The 16,825-nt window shown below is 41.3% G+C and overlaps 1 protein-coding gene across 4 annotated transcripts in view; it reads left to right on the plus strand.

Annotated features, from left to right (window-relative positions):
- Nucleotides 1-16,825, plus strand: part of LOC134342973 (cingulin-like) — a 133,102-nt gene that overhangs the window by 65,336 nt on the left and 50,941 nt on the right. For all 4 annotated transcript variants that reach the window (XM_063041723.1, XM_063041726.1, XM_063041724.1 and 1 more), the window contains 3 exons: nucleotides 4,253-4,401; nucleotides 8,457-8,595; nucleotides 13,534-13,746. In XM_063041723.1, the coding sequence (XP_062897793.1) occupies nucleotides 4,253-4,401; nucleotides 8,457-8,595; nucleotides 13,534-13,746 (501 nt within the window). The remainder of the gene's footprint in view (nucleotides 1-4,252; nucleotides 4,402-8,456; nucleotides 8,596-13,533; nucleotides 13,747-16,825) is intronic.

A 16,825-nucleotide genomic window follows, 5' to 3' on the forward strand; every position in this document is an offset into this window, starting at 1 on the left:
TCAAGAAATAGAGACGGCTCTGACCCTTCTTGTAGACAGCCTCAGTGTTCTTTGACCAGTCCAGTTTATTGTCAATTCGTATCCCCAGGTATTTGTAATCCTCCACCATGTCCACCCTGACCCCCTGGATGAAAACAGGGGTCACCGGTACCTTAGCTCTCCTGAGGTCTACCACCAGCTCCTTAGTGAGTGTGGGTGTGTGCATACTTTGAGGTTTTAGTGAGGCTATGAGCGTACCATGTGATATTTAAATTGAACTCGTACACATGGGGGGAGAGTACATGAAAATACAAATTCAGATTCTGCACTTTCAAATATAGAAAAATTGTAACACTAATGAGGTATAGGAGAGTTTGGTCTGTTACTGGTGGTGAGAGTAATTTATCTATCCACTCTAACAATACACAAGGCATATTAAAAAGAACTATTTTTCCTGTGATGCATTGACTTTCAAGCAACCTTTGCCATTTAAAAATTTTTTTATTCAGATACAGCACAGAAGAGACCCTTCTGGCCCTTCAAGCTGCACTGCCCAGCAAACCCCAATTTAACCCTAGCCTAATCACAGGACAATTTTCAATGACCAATTAACCTATCAACCATTATGTATTTGGAATGTGGGAGGAAACCAGAGCACCTGGAGGAAACACACACAGTCATGGGGAGAACGTACAAACTTCTTACAGGCAGCAGCAGGAATTGATCCTAGGTCCCTTGTAGTGTAAAGTGTTGTGCTTACCAGTACACTGTCGTGCTGTCCCAGACATTGTTCTCCTCCTGCCATTTTCTGCACCATATTCCATGCGCAGTTCTACCAAACCTGTAACCTGGTACGTGGGAGTTTTGAACCCATTTCTGCAAGTTCTGCTGCTGAATTTGCTAAACCTGGCAATCTTCTGTCTCTTGAGAAAATTTGAGAACTAATGTGCTCTGCCCAATGTTGGTTTGCGTTTTGCTCTTGTCTGACCATATCCTCTGACAGTAGATTGGGTTGTTAAATTGTTGTAAGAGTTTTGTTGTCTTATGAAGATGGATTGAGCAAGCTAGGGCTTTTCTCTTTGGAGGATGAAAGGCTACTTGATAGAGGTTTACAGGATGAGGCATAGACTGATTAGATAGCCAGAGACATTTTCCTAGGGCAGAGATAGCTAATACCAGGGTGCATAATTTTAAGGTGATTGGAGGAAAGCATAGGGGAGGACGCCAAGTAGTTTTTTTTTAACGCAGGGAATTGTGGACGCCTAGGACAGGGATCCCCAACCTTTTTTGCACTGTGGACCGGCCGATCCGGGGGGGCGGGGGGGCTGGGGGGCTAGGGTTGTCAACGGACAAGAGTAGCAGTCAAATACGTTGAGCTTACCCCCAAAAAATACTACAATAACCATGAAGCCTTGTGTGGGCACCAGTGCGCATGCATGACTAGCGAATGCGTGTTTGTGCCAATTTTTCTCAACAAATCGTTTTTGGCGACTCTGTCCGGGAGGGGGGTTAATCACGACCGGAATATAGGTGATTAGGTGCTAATACACTCAATTTCATTTATAAAAGGGATTAATCTAGCGAAATTAACATTAAACACACACTGCATATTTTCCTCGCATGAATATAGCGATAAGTCAATTATCAGGGGAGGACAGGGGAGCTTGAAGTAAGTGTTGAACGAATTTCCAGTAGAAGTGGTAGAGGCAGGTTCCATATTATCATTTAAAGAAAAATTGGATAGCTATATGGACAGGAAAGGAATGGAGGGTTATGGGCTGAGTGCAGGTCGGTGGGACTAGGTGAGAGTAGCGTTCCGCATGGACTAGAAGGGCAGAGATGGCCAGTTTACGTGCTGTGAATGTTATATGGTTATATAAGTCACTTATAATTCAATAGCATCATTTTAAGTAATGTTTGGATATTAAACACAGCACATATTTTCCCCGTATGAACATATAAAGTCATTGAAACACACCAATATCGCTGAATCGGGGGGAGCCCTGGGCTTGTTTCCCTGCAACAAGACGGTCCCATCGAAGAGTGATGGGATACAGCGATACTCGAAGGGGGTTCTTTATGTCCAGTCTATTCCGCAATTTAGTTCTCGTTGCATTCATTGCAGAGATATGTTGGAAATGGAAGCAACGTTTTCAGTGCTTTTGTGGCTATCTCAGGATGGTTAGCCTTGACTTTGATCCAGAATGCCGGCAGAAATGTTATGTCAAACATACTTTTCAGCCCGTCGTCATTTGCAAGCTCGAGGAGTTGATCTCCTTCCCGTGCTGACATGGATGACGCGTGGGTAATGACCTCGCATGCGTAATGACCTCGCGTGCGTTCAAGCTCAACAGTGGGCGTGACAGGGAACGAGGAAAGGTGCAGCTGACTCGTATCATTTCCTCGCGGCCCGGTAGCTCCTGCTTTGCGGCCCGGTACTGGTCCGCGGCCTGGTGGTTGGGGACCGCTGGCCTAGGACACCCTGCCAGGGTAGTGTTGGAGGCAGATACATTATGGATATTTAAGTGACTCTTAGATGGGTACATGGATGATAGAAAAATGGAGGGCTATGTGGGAGGGAAGGTTTAGATCGATCTTAGAGTAGATTGAAGGGTCAGTACATCATTGTGAGCTGAAGGACCTGTACCGTTTTATGTTTCGTTTGCTGAAGAATAAATGATTCCCAATACTCAAAGAGGATAATTAAATCAGACATTCCTGGACATCCCAGGAATGTTTTGTTTTAAGGAAAAATTAGCTGCATTGCATTGTTGATAGCTTTGCATTCCATTCCTGTTGCCTAGTGTGTTAGCCTGTTGCTCTATTGGTACAGAAGCCTGAAATCTTACTACCACCACCAGATTCATTTGGCTCTAAAACCAACCAGCAGAACACTAATCACTACTATTTAGCAACACTAAAATCATTTCAATTCTTTCCACTAAAATGGACTGCATTTTTTTCTTCCGATTGTCTTTTATCTTGTAAGAAATGTGTATTATTTGTTTTCCTTGTTCTGTTTATATCCTTTGCGCCCGCGATGCTGCTGTAAGTTTTTTCATTGCACCTGTGCGTATATGGAATTGTGCTTTCGACAATAAATTTTCCTTTGCATTGGACAACATGGAAGCAACATGAAGTGTCTCTGCTGCATCATCTAGTGGCAAGCTACTAAATAGCAGCAGAAGAATGAGGTGACTGCATATTTTATTAAAGGGCTTGTTTTCTTTTGTGTACCTTGCCCAACCATAGGGTGTATCCCTAAGGGCTTTATGGTCTATTAAAATGTTTTTGAAAAAAAGTCATTTCTTAGATAGGAAAATGAAGTAGCAATTTATGGATATTTCCTCCCACAACAGGGCTTGAGGGATAAATATTGCCCAGGCACTGATGGTAACTCCAAAATTGTGCAGGATGCATTTCAGCTGAGCAGGCCTCATATTTTATTCAAAAGCTGGTACCCCTGACAGTACAGCTCTCCTTCATGTTTGCACTGGGGCTGTAGATGCGATATGCCCTACATTATAACCCTCTTCCAGAGGATTGCTGACTGCGAACCTGAACCAAAAGTCTATTTATTTTTGCATCCAGAAAAGATGTTCAAAGCAATGAATTTATTTTTATTGTACTTAATGAAAGTGCTTTAATTTGTAACTATTAATTTGTTAATTTGTAATTAAAGAAAGGGTGTATGTCCCAATAAAAGCAGGGCTAATTTCATTCAAGAAGTGCAAGGTGTAGAGGTTATCTACTTAAATCACACTTTGAATCTGAGGCTTGATTAATTGGAATTTATCAAATATCTTCGTTCTCTGCTGAATGGTATTGTCACTACATCTGGCCTTCTGTGTACTGTGGGATTCTTAGCCAACCCTCACCTTCAACCACATCAGTGGGTTCCTGAATCTGAACTAATGGACCAACTTCAAATATCTACAGAGAGCAGTAGTATTCTATTGTATGCAGTGTGCAGCAGAAGTGCTCCCACTGGGCTTTGAATTTTGAACACTCAGTCTGTGTGTCTCCCTGTGGGACTAAACCCACTGTATATTTCACAAGTAGTTGCAGTGCCGACAAGAGAAGACCAGGCTTCCAAGGTCAGTATAACACAAAAAAGGAGGAAACAGCAGAAGGACTTGTCTTCATCTACTCAACACAAATCAGCCATTAGTTCTATGTATTTAGTCTTCTGATTACACTATTTGCTAAAAGTGATGAACTCTTAATTTTTCTGCCTCACCACCTTCTCCCTCCTTACCCTGCAATTCTCCAGAAATGTCAGCAGCTGAGAGCAGAGAAAGACCAAAACAAGTTGGAACTGCAGGACCTACGAATCCAGCTGGAGGAGAATATAGAGGAGAGGACTCAGTTACACTCACTCTACCAGAAGAACAGAAAGGAACTCCAGAATAACATTGAAGAGTAAGAGCATGAAAATTAATCTGTGTTTCACTCCTCACTTCTTCTCTTGCATCCCCTAAAGCATGTTTGAGGCCTCCATTGGTTGCGGTCATTCATAGATTTTGCACCCTAGCTGTCTACGATCAGTCGATACAATATCCAGGGCAATAGGATATGGAGAGCAAGTTGTTGTCCATACAGCAGGCTCCCCCTATCCATGGAGCTGATGAACCCAAAGGAACAACAGAACCAATACAGTTTGGCACGAGTGGCATTGCAGGAGTTGCCAGTCAGGTTTGCACTCAACATAGGGCTGCTTTAGGGATCCCTGCTCTGGATGTTTCCTTGGGATTTAACCCCGAAGCCTTCCCTATGAGTGGGTATAGCTGCAAGGCAGTGGAGGTTTAAGTTTTCCTTCTGGATGAGCTGCCAACCATAGCTGACGAGCCCCATCTGCACAAAGTGACTGGTTTTGAGGCACACAGTAACCCAGCTTAGCCCATTCGTATGTTAGTAGAAATAGTTTTGCTAGGCTTAGTAGCTAATTCACAAGTAAAGGCTAGGAATTGGTCTTGGTTGTCAGAAGCTAATTGAGATGCATGCCATTGGGAGCATTTACTAGGTAGTGAGAACTTATCCCCACTGACCTCACCCCCCCCCCCACCCAACAGAGTTTAACCTAAATTTGTAGGGAGATGGGAATCAGAATACCAGAACAGATAGTAGAATGGTTGTGGAGACAGATATTGTTAAGACCTCAGACCTCAGGGTTAAGCATGATGCGACTAATAGTCTGAGTTGCGTATATTTCAATGCAAGAAGTATTGTAGGAAAGGCAGGTGAGCTGGGGTCATGGAATTGTGATGTTGTAGCCATTAGTGAGACTTGGTTGCAGGAGGGGCAGGACAGGCAGCTCAATATTCTGGGGTTCCATTGTTTTAGATGTGATATGGTATTACCAGTCAGTGAAAATGTCACTGCAGTGCTCAGTCAGGACACACAGATCTTGTCTAGTGAGGCTTTGTGGGTGGAACTGAAGAATAAGAAAGGTATGACCATGTTAATAGGGCTATATTAGAGACCATGCAATAGTCCACAGGATTTAGAGGAACAAATTGTTAGAAAGATCACAAACTGTTGCAAGAAACACAAGGTTGTGATAAGTGATTTTAACTTTCCATATATTGACTGGGACTCCCATACTGTAAAAAGACTAGATGGTATAGAGTTTGTCAAATGTATTCAGGAACGATTCCTTAATCAGTATATGTATGTCCTAAGAGTGTGCAATATTTGATCTATCAGGGAATAAGGCAGTTAACAGAAGTATGTGTAGAGGAACACGTTGCATGTCGTGATCATCATGCCATTAGTTTTAAGGTAATTACGGAAATGGGTAGGTCTGGTCCTCGGTTTGAGGTTCTAGATTGGAGAAAGGTCATTTTTGATTTCAGAAAGGATCTGGCAACTGTGGATTGGGACAAGCTGCTTTCTGGCAAAGGAGTACTTGGTAAGTGGGAGGTCTTCAAAAGTGAAATTTTGAGAGCACAAAGCTTGTATGTGCCTGGCAGAATAGAATGCAAGGAAAACAGATTTAGAAACCTTGGTTTTCGAGATAAATTGAGGCCCTGGTTAAGGGGGAAAATAATAGTGTATGGCAGGTATAAGACATTTCTGAGGCTAAATTTGAAGTATTATGTGCAGTTTAGGTCACCTACCTAGAGGAAAGAGATAAGGTTGGAAGAGTACAGAGAAAATTTACAAGGATTTTTGCCAGATCTGGAGGACTTAAGTTGTAAGGAAAGGTTGAATAGGTTAGGACTGTATTCCTTAGAATGTAGAAGATTGAGGGGAGATTTAATAAAGGTGTACAAAATTGAGGGGTAGAGAGAGAGTACAGGCTTTTTCCACTGAGGTTGAGTGAGACGACAACTAGATTTAGTCAAGGGTTAAGGGTGAAAGATGAAATCTTTAAGGTGAACATGAAGGGAAACTTCTTCACTCAGAGGGTGGTGAGAGTGTGGAATGCGCTGCCAGCGCAAGTGGTTGATGCAGTTTAAATTTCAATGTTTAAGGGAAGTTTGGATAGGCACATGGATGGTACGGGTATGGATGACTATGGTCCAGGTGTAGGTCAATGGGTCTAGGCAGTTTAAATGGTTTGGCACAGACTAGGTGGGCCAAAGGGGCTGTTCTTTGATGCAGTTTTCAATGACATTTATGTACTTGCGTAATTTACTTTAAACTTTTGAAGCTCTGGATCAGGCAGCATCTGTGGAAAAAGAAACAATTAATATTAAAGCTCAAAGACTCTTCATCAGAACTCAGGAATTTATCCTATGCTAGAGTGGGACAGGATGGGAGTGAGGTTGGGTGTGAAATAACTGCTATGTATGTAGCCCAATCTTATGTAAACACACTTGAACTTTAATGACCACTCAATTTAATGTGTTTAGCATCAAAGAGAATCAGATTGTAGAGTGCCTCATTGAAAGGATTCTTGCACATGGCTCACAAACAAGAGATGCCTGTAGTTACAGCTGTCACTGAGTTCCAACTTGCTTATCTGGCCGAAGGCTGATGTACCAAACTCTGTATAATTATTTACTTCAGTGCTGCAATCATTCATTATGGCGGTTGCTATAAGTCGCTGGTTATTTGAGATCTTCTCAAAAACAAGTATAAGTTTTGAAGACAGCTGCTTTTCACATTGTTATACATTTAAAGTCAGAATTTTACACCACATAAACAGGGACTTTGGTCCGTCTTGTGCATGCTGACCAAGTTGCCTCCCTGACATTGTCCCATTTTCTTGTCTTTGTCCCATATCCCTCCAAACCTTTTCTATACACAAACTTGCCTAAATGACATCCAAGTGTTGTACTTGTGCCCGTGGATACCCTAACCCCAACTATCTAATAAATAAAATACCTTTTTTGACTTGCAGAATTTGTTTTTCCTACTCTTTGCTCCTCATTTTTCAAATATATTTCCCCTCTTAAGCTTTTCTGTCCCTCCTGGCTTTCACTATCCCATTTATTTATGTAGTTTCCTGATTTAATTTGGTGGTGTTGTTTAGGCATTTATTGTTGTATGTCTGTGACTCTCTTTATTTATTTTTTATTTAGAGTTACAACACAGTTACAGACTCTTCCAGCCCAATGAGCCCGCACTGTCCAATTACCCCCATAACCACTTAACCTTGTCAGCTGTATGTCTTTGGAATGTGAGAGGAAACCAGAGCACTCAGAGGAAATCCACCCAGTCGTGGGGAGAACGTACGAACCCCTTGCATTCTTGTAAACAAAATAGTCTACAAGAACATGTCCTTTTGATTAAACCCCTTTCTCAGAACTTCAGTAGCAGAAAAAATGACAATAATTGGTCTTGAATTATTTTCATTAGCTTTGGCTTGTCTGAGATCAGCTGTTCAATTATTTTTCTTCAAGCCTGAATTAAGGTGTTGGAATTCTGATCCCTCCTGCTGTCACCAGCTCTAGCTTCACATCCCATTGTTAAATGGTTCAGAAGTTTAAATTTTCCCTGGGTTTGCAGCTCAAATCTTGATCACTGTTTTCACCATTATGAAACATTTATCCTAAGTATGGGTATAGTTCTCCTTTTCTGACTGGCACAATTTATGGTGATTTGTTGTTTTTCTGATGATGTCTTCTAATATCTTAAGGCGGGTAGCACAGTAGCATAGCAGTTATCACATCACTTTATAGCACCAGTTGTAAGAGGTTCAATTCCTCTGGGTGCTCTGCTTTCCTCTCACATTCCATGGATTGTGCAGGTTAGGTTTAGTAAACTGTGGATGTGCTATGTTGGTCGCAGAAGCATGGTGACACTTGCGGGCTGCCCCCAACACAATCCTCGTGATCTTATTTGACACAAACTGACACATTTCACTGTATGTTTTGATGTACATGTGACAAATAATCTTTAATCTACACTTGAGATAATATAGCCAATGTTCCCCCTAATCAAACATTCAGCACCTTTCAAGATTTATAAAGCCCAAGATTGCACATGGGTGCTTCGCCTTGCAATTTATTTCTTCACTCTCTCCTTAGTTTGAAGAAAGTGAAGGTGGAGAAGGATACATTGGAAGCTGAAATGAAAGATTTGCAGGAAGAAATGTCACTGTTGCAGAAAGAACTGAGAACGATAAGGAAATCTGCAGGAGGTGGTGGCGACCAAGAAACTTTACAGGTATGTGACTTTTCATTTTGAATACTCATTCAAATAAACCATCTGAGTTCTGAGGAAAAACACAGCTTACGCCACACAAATTTCCTCTTTGCATTTCTCCTCCTGAAATGAATGAACCAGAATGTTTTTTTCCTCTCTTACCCACTTTATTTAGTCAGATAAGGATCCTTAACCATGTAGTTGGATCAACTTGATCAACAGTATCAGAATATGCTATTAACTAATTGCCATTGAGGGCCCTATTAAGGAAAAAGAGTCGGGGTGGGTGGTGGTAAAACAAGTGAAATATCATAAGAAAAGTAGGAAATATAAAAAGCCTTTTCTACAATATAGACTAGAATAAGAATATGTCATAATGTCATAAAATTTGTTTTGCAGCAGTAGTACATTGTAATGCTTTATAAAAAGAAATTATAATAAGTGTACTGGACCTTAAAATAGTGAAGTAGTGTACATGGGTTCATTGTCCATTCAGAATCCTGAAACATTGAGTGTGTGCATGCAGGCTTCTGTGCCTCCTGCCAGATGGTAGCAATGAGAATAAGACCAGATTTAGTATCTGATTATTCATCTATTGCCTCCTAGGAAAGAAAGTGAATTTTTTTTTTTTTTTTTGCCATTCTCATTACTGGTGTTTTTATATATTTAACTCTGGGTTTTAAATTGTGATTTTTGGTTAGGTTGTGGGAAGTCCATTAATGTATTCTTATTCAATCAGACTAAAACTAACTCTAATTGAAAGGAATTGTATCTGTGGATGGCATTAATGTGATGTTAAGGGATTTCTAGGAATGCAAGGGATTGCAATCCTAAAAAGCCATCTGTATTGTTTTTTTTCTGTAACTGGAACCCCTTTTTTCCATTGAATCCCATGTTATAAATGGTGATTCATTTCCCCCACAGGATGTAGTCCTGTGGTGTTGACCCATTTCATTGGTCAAGACCAATTGACCCGCCTAAGGCCAACTTTAGACATTAAGGTAAGGATGGGAATGGACGTTGCTTATGGAAAAGAAACGATACATTTTGTCAAGTTTTATTTTTAATAACTCACTACAGTGAGGCAATAAAGTTTTGATATGACATCATCATGTCATATCAATAAACTGGACTGGTCAAAGAACACTGAGGCTGTCTACAAGAAGGGTCAGAGCCGTCTCTATTTCCTGAGGAGACTGAGGTCCTTTAACATCTGCCGGACGATGCTGAGGATGTTCTACGAGTCTGTGGTGGCCAGTGCGATCATGTTTGCTGTTGTGTGCTGGGGCAGCAGGCTGAGGGTAGCAGACACCAACAGAATCAACAAACTCATTCGTAAGGCCAGTAATGTTGTGGGGATGGAACTGGACTCTCTCACGGTGGTGTCTGAAAAGAGGATGCTGCCCAAGTTGCATGCCATCTTGGACAATGTCTCCCATCCACTACGTAATGTACTGGTTGGGCACAGGAGTACATTCAGCCAGAGACTCATTCCACCGAGATGCAACACAGAGCGTCATAGGAAGTCATTCCTGCCTGTGGCCATCAAATCAAACTTTACAACTCCTCCCTTAGAGGATTAGACACCCTGAGCCAATAGGCTAGTCCTGGACTTATTTCCTGGCATAATTTACGTATTACTATGTAATTATTTATGGTTTTATCACTATTTAATTATTTAAAGGTGCAACTGTAACAAAAACCAATTTCCCTCGGGATCAGTAAAGTATGACTATGACTCTGTCAATGTCAATTGGGTTGGCCTTTGCCGATGAATCCCTCCTTTGCCACTCCCTCTCCAGTCTGAATCAGAATCAGTCTGACATGTGCCCTGTAATTTGTTTCTTTGTGGTAGCAATATACTGTAGGTATGACAAATAGTGAGGCAATGTTCATAGCCCATTCAGACCTCTGGTGGCAGAGAGGAAGAAGCTGTTCCTAATGTCGCAAGAACCGACATCTAAGAGTGCAGTGCTGCTGTAGTCTTATCTGAAAGGCATTTTCACTAATGAGCAAGACTTGTGGAGTAGGAAAGGCTTTAGGAAGTGGAGATATCAGGGAAAGAAATGGTATTTGAGGGTCAGGTTTGATGAAAGAATGATGGTGACAAAGAGGGTAACGGGTTAAGGTCCAGTAAATTAGTGGAAGTGGAGTGAAGACTGAGGGATTACTACAAGGAACAGTCTGAGAAAATACCTCACAGATGAAGAGTATGGTAGCATTGCACTCTAAGATGGAGTGGCCGTGACAAAGAAAGGACTGGGTTGTGGGTGCCAACCAAATCGATGTGATGTAATTTCCAAATCTTACTGCTCCACTCTTTTGAGTGACTAGAAATTTTAAAAAACAGCAAAATTCAATTTTTCTTTTACATTTCATTTTATTTCTTATAGGAGTGAATTTTATTTGTATAAAAATAGATTTGTGAAGGATGCATAACTCAAACGGCAGTAAGGAGGAAGCTGTGTCCATTACTACTTGGACCCATGGTTGTCATTTTTATTACCGCTTTTGAAATTTTGAGTGGAAGGATTTGTATCAAGAGGACAGGGTGATCAATCTCTGGAAAACTTTGTCCAGGAGAATTGTAGTACTTTGAAGGGAGATGGATTTTTTTTTTTTTTTTTGAAAGATTTAGGGAACTTGCATAGAAGTTGGGCGTCACTGTAACGTAGCAGCTAACGCAATACTATTACAGCTTAAGGTCTTGGAGTCTAGAGTTCAATTCCGGCACTGTCTTTGTATGTCCTCCCCATGGAATGGGTGCGCCAGTTTGCTCTTGCAGTCCAAAGACGTACCAGGTAGGTTAATTGGTCATTATAAATTGTCCTGTGATTAGGTTAGGGTTTATCAGGGTTTGTTGGGGATTGCTGGGGCAGTGTGGCTGGAAGAGCCTACTCCATGTTGTATTTTAAAATGAGTAGGTAAGTAGAGTTGAGCCCTAGGGCAGATCAAGATTGATGGAGCAGGCCTTAGGGGTCAGGTGGCCTGTATTTACCCATATTTTCTTGTTCTTGTGTGTTCACCTAGACTATCGTTTATGGTTTGACAGACGCACAAACTATAATTGGGCACACAAGTCATAGTTTCCAGATTTGCAGATGTAGTTGGTCCTGGAGATTGTGAAGTGTGAAGGATATAGCAGCAGACTCCAATAATCATGTTTAGCTGAGGTACATAGTGGATGTTCCACGTCAAGTTTTTTTCTGAGATCACTACTGTTACAGAGCTGTGATATCAAGAAATGGTTGTATGCACTTGATACATGAAAAGTTATGGGACTGAGCATTCTAGCGGTAGCCCTCTGCAACTTGTTACACGTCTGGCATCAATCTGATCATGTGAGGGGAAAATTGTATTAATTTCCACCTAATGTGTTTCCCCTCTGTCATCAGTACTATGGAAAATATGGAAAAATGGAAAATATTGTTAAGAGTGCTACCTTCCGCATCTTACTGGGTACCTGCACTGCACTTTCTCTAACTGTTACACTATATTCTATATTTATCCTCTTCCCTCTATACTATCTCAATGTGTTGATATGTGAAAATCTGTACCAGTGGCATGCTGAATGAAGTTCTTCCACTGTATCTCAGTATGTGTGACAGTAACAAGCTAATTACCAGTTATTAGCATTTAGTCATAATGAACTGTTTCCACAACTTACGTACTCTTCATCTCATGTTCTTTCTGTTTATTGCTTATTATTGCTTTATTTATCATTGTTTTCTTTTTTCCTCATATTTGGAGTTTGTTGTCTTTTGCACATTGGCTGTCTGTCTTGGGTGTAGTTTTTTTTTGTTGATCCTGTTGTGTTTCTTTATATTTACTATGAATACTCGCAAGAAAATGAATCTCAGGGTAGCATAAGATGACATATATGTACTTTGATAATAAATTTACTTTGAGGCTTGAACTTTTAATAGGCTTCCAAAGTGCGGTCAGGGCTTCCTCAAAAAAACAAAGCCTCTATATCCCTGGCAGTCTTATCCAGCTTCGCTTCCAAGATTGCATTCTCATAAGAATCCATCTAACTGCTAGTTCTCCCACCTTTTACTGTTCTGTGTTGAAATTTCTTCTTGCCTTCACCTTGCCTTTCTCTATCTTCAAAGTTTCAGAGCCCTCTATTTTCTTCCTTGTACAGCTCTCCAGGTTATTTCTGCGTGTCAACCACCCCAAGCTATTCAATCAGAATCAGGTTCATTATCATTCACATATGTCATGAAATTTGTTGTTTCATGGATACAGTACAGTGCAATACACAAGTTTCCATAAGTTGCAAAATAGTACAAAACATAGATCATAGATCAGTACAGGTTCTTCAGCCCATGATGTTGTTCTGGCCTTTTAACTTACTCTGAACATCAATCTAATCCTTCCTCCCCCATCCCCACGTAGCCCTCCATTTTTTGTTCATCCATGTGCCAATCTTTAGAATTTCTTAAATGCCCCTAATGTATCTGCCGCTACTATCCCTGGCAGGGCATTCCATGCACCCACCACTAACTTAGAAATCCTACCTCTAAAATCCTCCCTATACTTTCCTCCAATCTCCTTAAAATTATGCTCCTTGTATTAGCCATTTCCACCCTGAGGCAAAAGTCTCTGGCTGTCCATGAAATTTATAAATATGTAAATTTACTATGAGAGTGAGAGAGAGAATTACTGAGGAAATAGAGTAGATGGAGAGAAACAGCAGAGTCAGTAACCAAGGCACTTGATTGACAAAGACATGAGTGAAGTTCATAATGTTTCAGTCCATCAAGCATGATATGGAATGCAGTGTCTTAAATAATAGTAGAAGCAGATTATGTCATAACTTGCAAGTACTTGTGTATCTTGAAAGGATGCCCCTTCCTGTTGTTAAATCAGAAGATGGTGGGGCTAATTCGCACTTCTTTCATAAAAACATAAGCACAGGGACAAGGATGACCTCTCTGTATAACTTTCTTTTGACAGGAGTTGGCGAGAACGAAAGAGGAGCTGGATATGATTGCTACTGCAAAACAGACAGTGGAAGACATCTTAAGGCAGAAAGAAAGGGAGTTGACTGCCCTGAAAGGGGTTCTGAAGGAGGAGGTGAGCAGCCATGATAAAGCAATGGAAGAGCTTACAGCCCAGTATCAGAAGGATATGGAACAGTTGAGGAAAAACATTGATGAGGTGTCTCAGGTGAGTGGGAATCATTACCCTTTAAACTGCTTTCCCTTTCCCTTCCCCTAAAGAATTTGTATCCGGATTTTATAAAGCTCAACTATAATTAGATCTTGTTTTTCTTTATTTCTTGTGTACAATCACACAGTCTCTTTCTTCTCTCTTGAAGATTTTGGAGGGTATGATGCAGCTTTAGTATTGTTGAAAAGTTTGCTAAAGTTATATCAAGTTTGTCATACAGTATGCACTGGTGCAATGAAAAGCTTGCAACAACAGCATCACAGGCACACAGCATCATATAAACAATTCATAAGAAAATAAATTAAACATAAAATTATACTTTTTTTTCTAGAAAACAATTAATACAAAATAAAAACAGTCTGTTTTAGTGCAAAGTAGTCAGTGTTCATAGTGTTGCTAAATTGTGGTGTTTGGGGTTATGCAGGTTATTTCATGAACTGACTGGTTGAAGGAAAGTAGCTGTTGAACCCAGTGGTGTGGGACCTCCAGCTTCTGTACCTGCTGCCCTATGGTAGTTTCGAGAAGATTGCATGGCCTGGCCTGGCTGGTGGGAATCTTTGATAATAGAGGCTGCTTTCTTGGGGCAGCATCTCCTGTAGATACTATTAATGGTGGGGAGGAATGTGTCTGTGATGACCATGACCACTACTCTCTGCAGCTTAAGCTCCTGTGCTTGCAGACTGTGGTGCATCAGTCAGGATACTTTCAAGAGTATATCTGTAGACGTATGTAGACCTGTAGAAAAGTATACTTGGCATTCCCAATGAGCCCTCCATTAGAAGTTCAGTCAGATGGAGATAATCCCCAGAGGGGCAGAAATAAGACATTGGAGAAGAATTAGGCTCTTCAACCCATTGTGTCTGCTCTGCCATTCAATCATGCCTGATTTACTTTCCCTCTCAACCCATTCTCCCTGTAACCTTTAACATGCTTACTAATCAAGAACATTTCAACCTCTGATTAAATATACCCAGTGACTTGACCTCTACAGCCTTCTGTGGCAATGAATACCACAGATTCATCACCCTCTGGCGAGAGAAATTCCTCCCCATCTCTGTTGTAATGGGACGTCCCTATGCCCTCTGGTCCTAGATTCACCCATTATAAGAAATGTTGTCTCCGCATGCACTCTGGACCTGTGATTGAGTGAGATGAGTTGGTAATAACACTTGTTTAACTAATTGTAAGCAAAGGGGTGAGAACCATGGTTCTAAGTCAGTGTTATGTGAACTTGGATAAACATGAAGGGGCAATTTGCCATAGTAGTTTTGTGGCTAAACCTGTTCCAATGGTAAGGCTAAACACTGATGAAAATCAAGTTTGTTTAGCATTCCCTCAACTGGTGATCTAAGGCAGGGCGGTGAACAATTTTGGAGCCTTGTGTCACAAAAGTGTAAATCACAGGAGAAACCAAGAAACCAATCTGCTTTTTATGCAGTGAAATGTTCGGAGCATAATCCATGTGGTCCCATTCCATTGTTTTTTGCAGCGGTGCTGAAATTTATAAAATTATTGGCCTCTCAGACCAAGTGGAAACATGAGACAGTCTTTCTGCAATTACAATACTTTAGAACAGACCTCATTAATCCAACACCACACTAGTAACATCACTTAGTCATAGACAGACATCCCACTCTGCAAAAACTCATTTCAGGGAGGTAGCACCATCAATTTGTGGGAGACTTCCGGGAGAGATGGCATGTCTGCAATAGAGTAGCTCCTTAGCAGCTAGCCAGCTAGTTTAAATAACATTAGCTATGCTAATGAATGAATGACACCAACTCACCTCAACATGTCTTTTACAGTCTTACCCCACCATGGGCAATAGAAAAGTCACTGTTGCAAACAGTGCAGCGAGCAACACTGTCAGTATTTTTGACCCCTATTAGGCAGGGATACACTTTAGTGTAGTCTGGGGTGACGTACGTTTCATATTTTCCTTTTTTTGGAACACTCTCGCTCTTTCTCGCGCGCGTGTGCTCTCTCGCTCGTGGTGGCTCTCACTCGCGCTCGCTCTCTCGCGCTTGCTTTCTCACTCTTGCTCTCACTCTCTCTCTCGCGCACCCTTGCTTTCTCACTTGCTCTCGCACGCTTGCTTTCTTGCTTTTGCTCTCGCTCTCTCATGCTCTCTCTCTCGTTATCGCTCTCACTCGCGCTTGCTTTCTTGCTCTCGCTGTCTCGCGCTTGCTTTCTTGCCCTTGCGCTCGCTCTCTCACTCTTTCTCACGCGTTCTCTCACACTCGCTCTCAAAAAAATCAATTTCCGGGACATTGTATATAATTTGCAGGCATCAGGGAGCCACTATTAATATGCGGGAGTCTCCCGGAACTTCTGGGAGAGGTGGGATGTCTGCATAGAACAGTACAGCAAAGAAACAGACCCTTTGTCCCATCTGTCTGTACCAATCTGTTATACTGCCTAGTCCCTGCACCTGGACCATAGCCCTCCATATCCCTTCCATCTGTTTACTTATCCAAACTTCTTAAATGTTGTAGTCGAACCCGCATTCACTGTTCCCACTGGCAGCTCATTCCACACTCTCACCACCCTCAGAGTGAAAAGGTTCCCCTTAAATCTTTCACCTTTCACCCTTAACCCATGACCTCTAGTTCTAGTCTCACGAAACCTCAGTGGAAAAAGCTGACTTTCATTTACCCTAAATCAGAATTACAATCAGGTTTAATATCACTGACATGCATACAGTATGTTGTGAAAATTGTTCTTTTGTGACATCAATACAGTATAATAAATTTAAGACAACACAAATTAAAATAAGAAAATATGTACATAAAGATTAAGTAGTGCAAAAAGTGAGCAATGATGAAAAAAAAATAGTGAGGTAGTGGACATGTGTTCATTGTCCATTCAGAAATCTGATGGCAGAGGGAAAGAGGCTGTTCCTGAAACGTGTGTGTTTTCTGATCAATGATGGTAATGAGTGATGGGGCCCTTCATGATGGATGCCACCTTTTTGAGACATCAACTTTTGAAGATGTCCTCTGCTGGGGAAGCTGGTGCCCATGATGGAGCTGGTTGCAACTTTCTGCAGCTTTTTTCCATTTCTGTCCCCTATCTA

This window comes from Mobula hypostoma, chromosome 2, assembly GCF_963921235.1.
Source record: "Mobula hypostoma chromosome 2, sMobHyp1.1, whole genome shotgun sequence".
NCBI classification, from domain to species: domain Eukaryota; kingdom Metazoa; phylum Chordata; class Chondrichthyes; order Myliobatiformes; family Myliobatidae; genus Mobula; species Mobula hypostoma.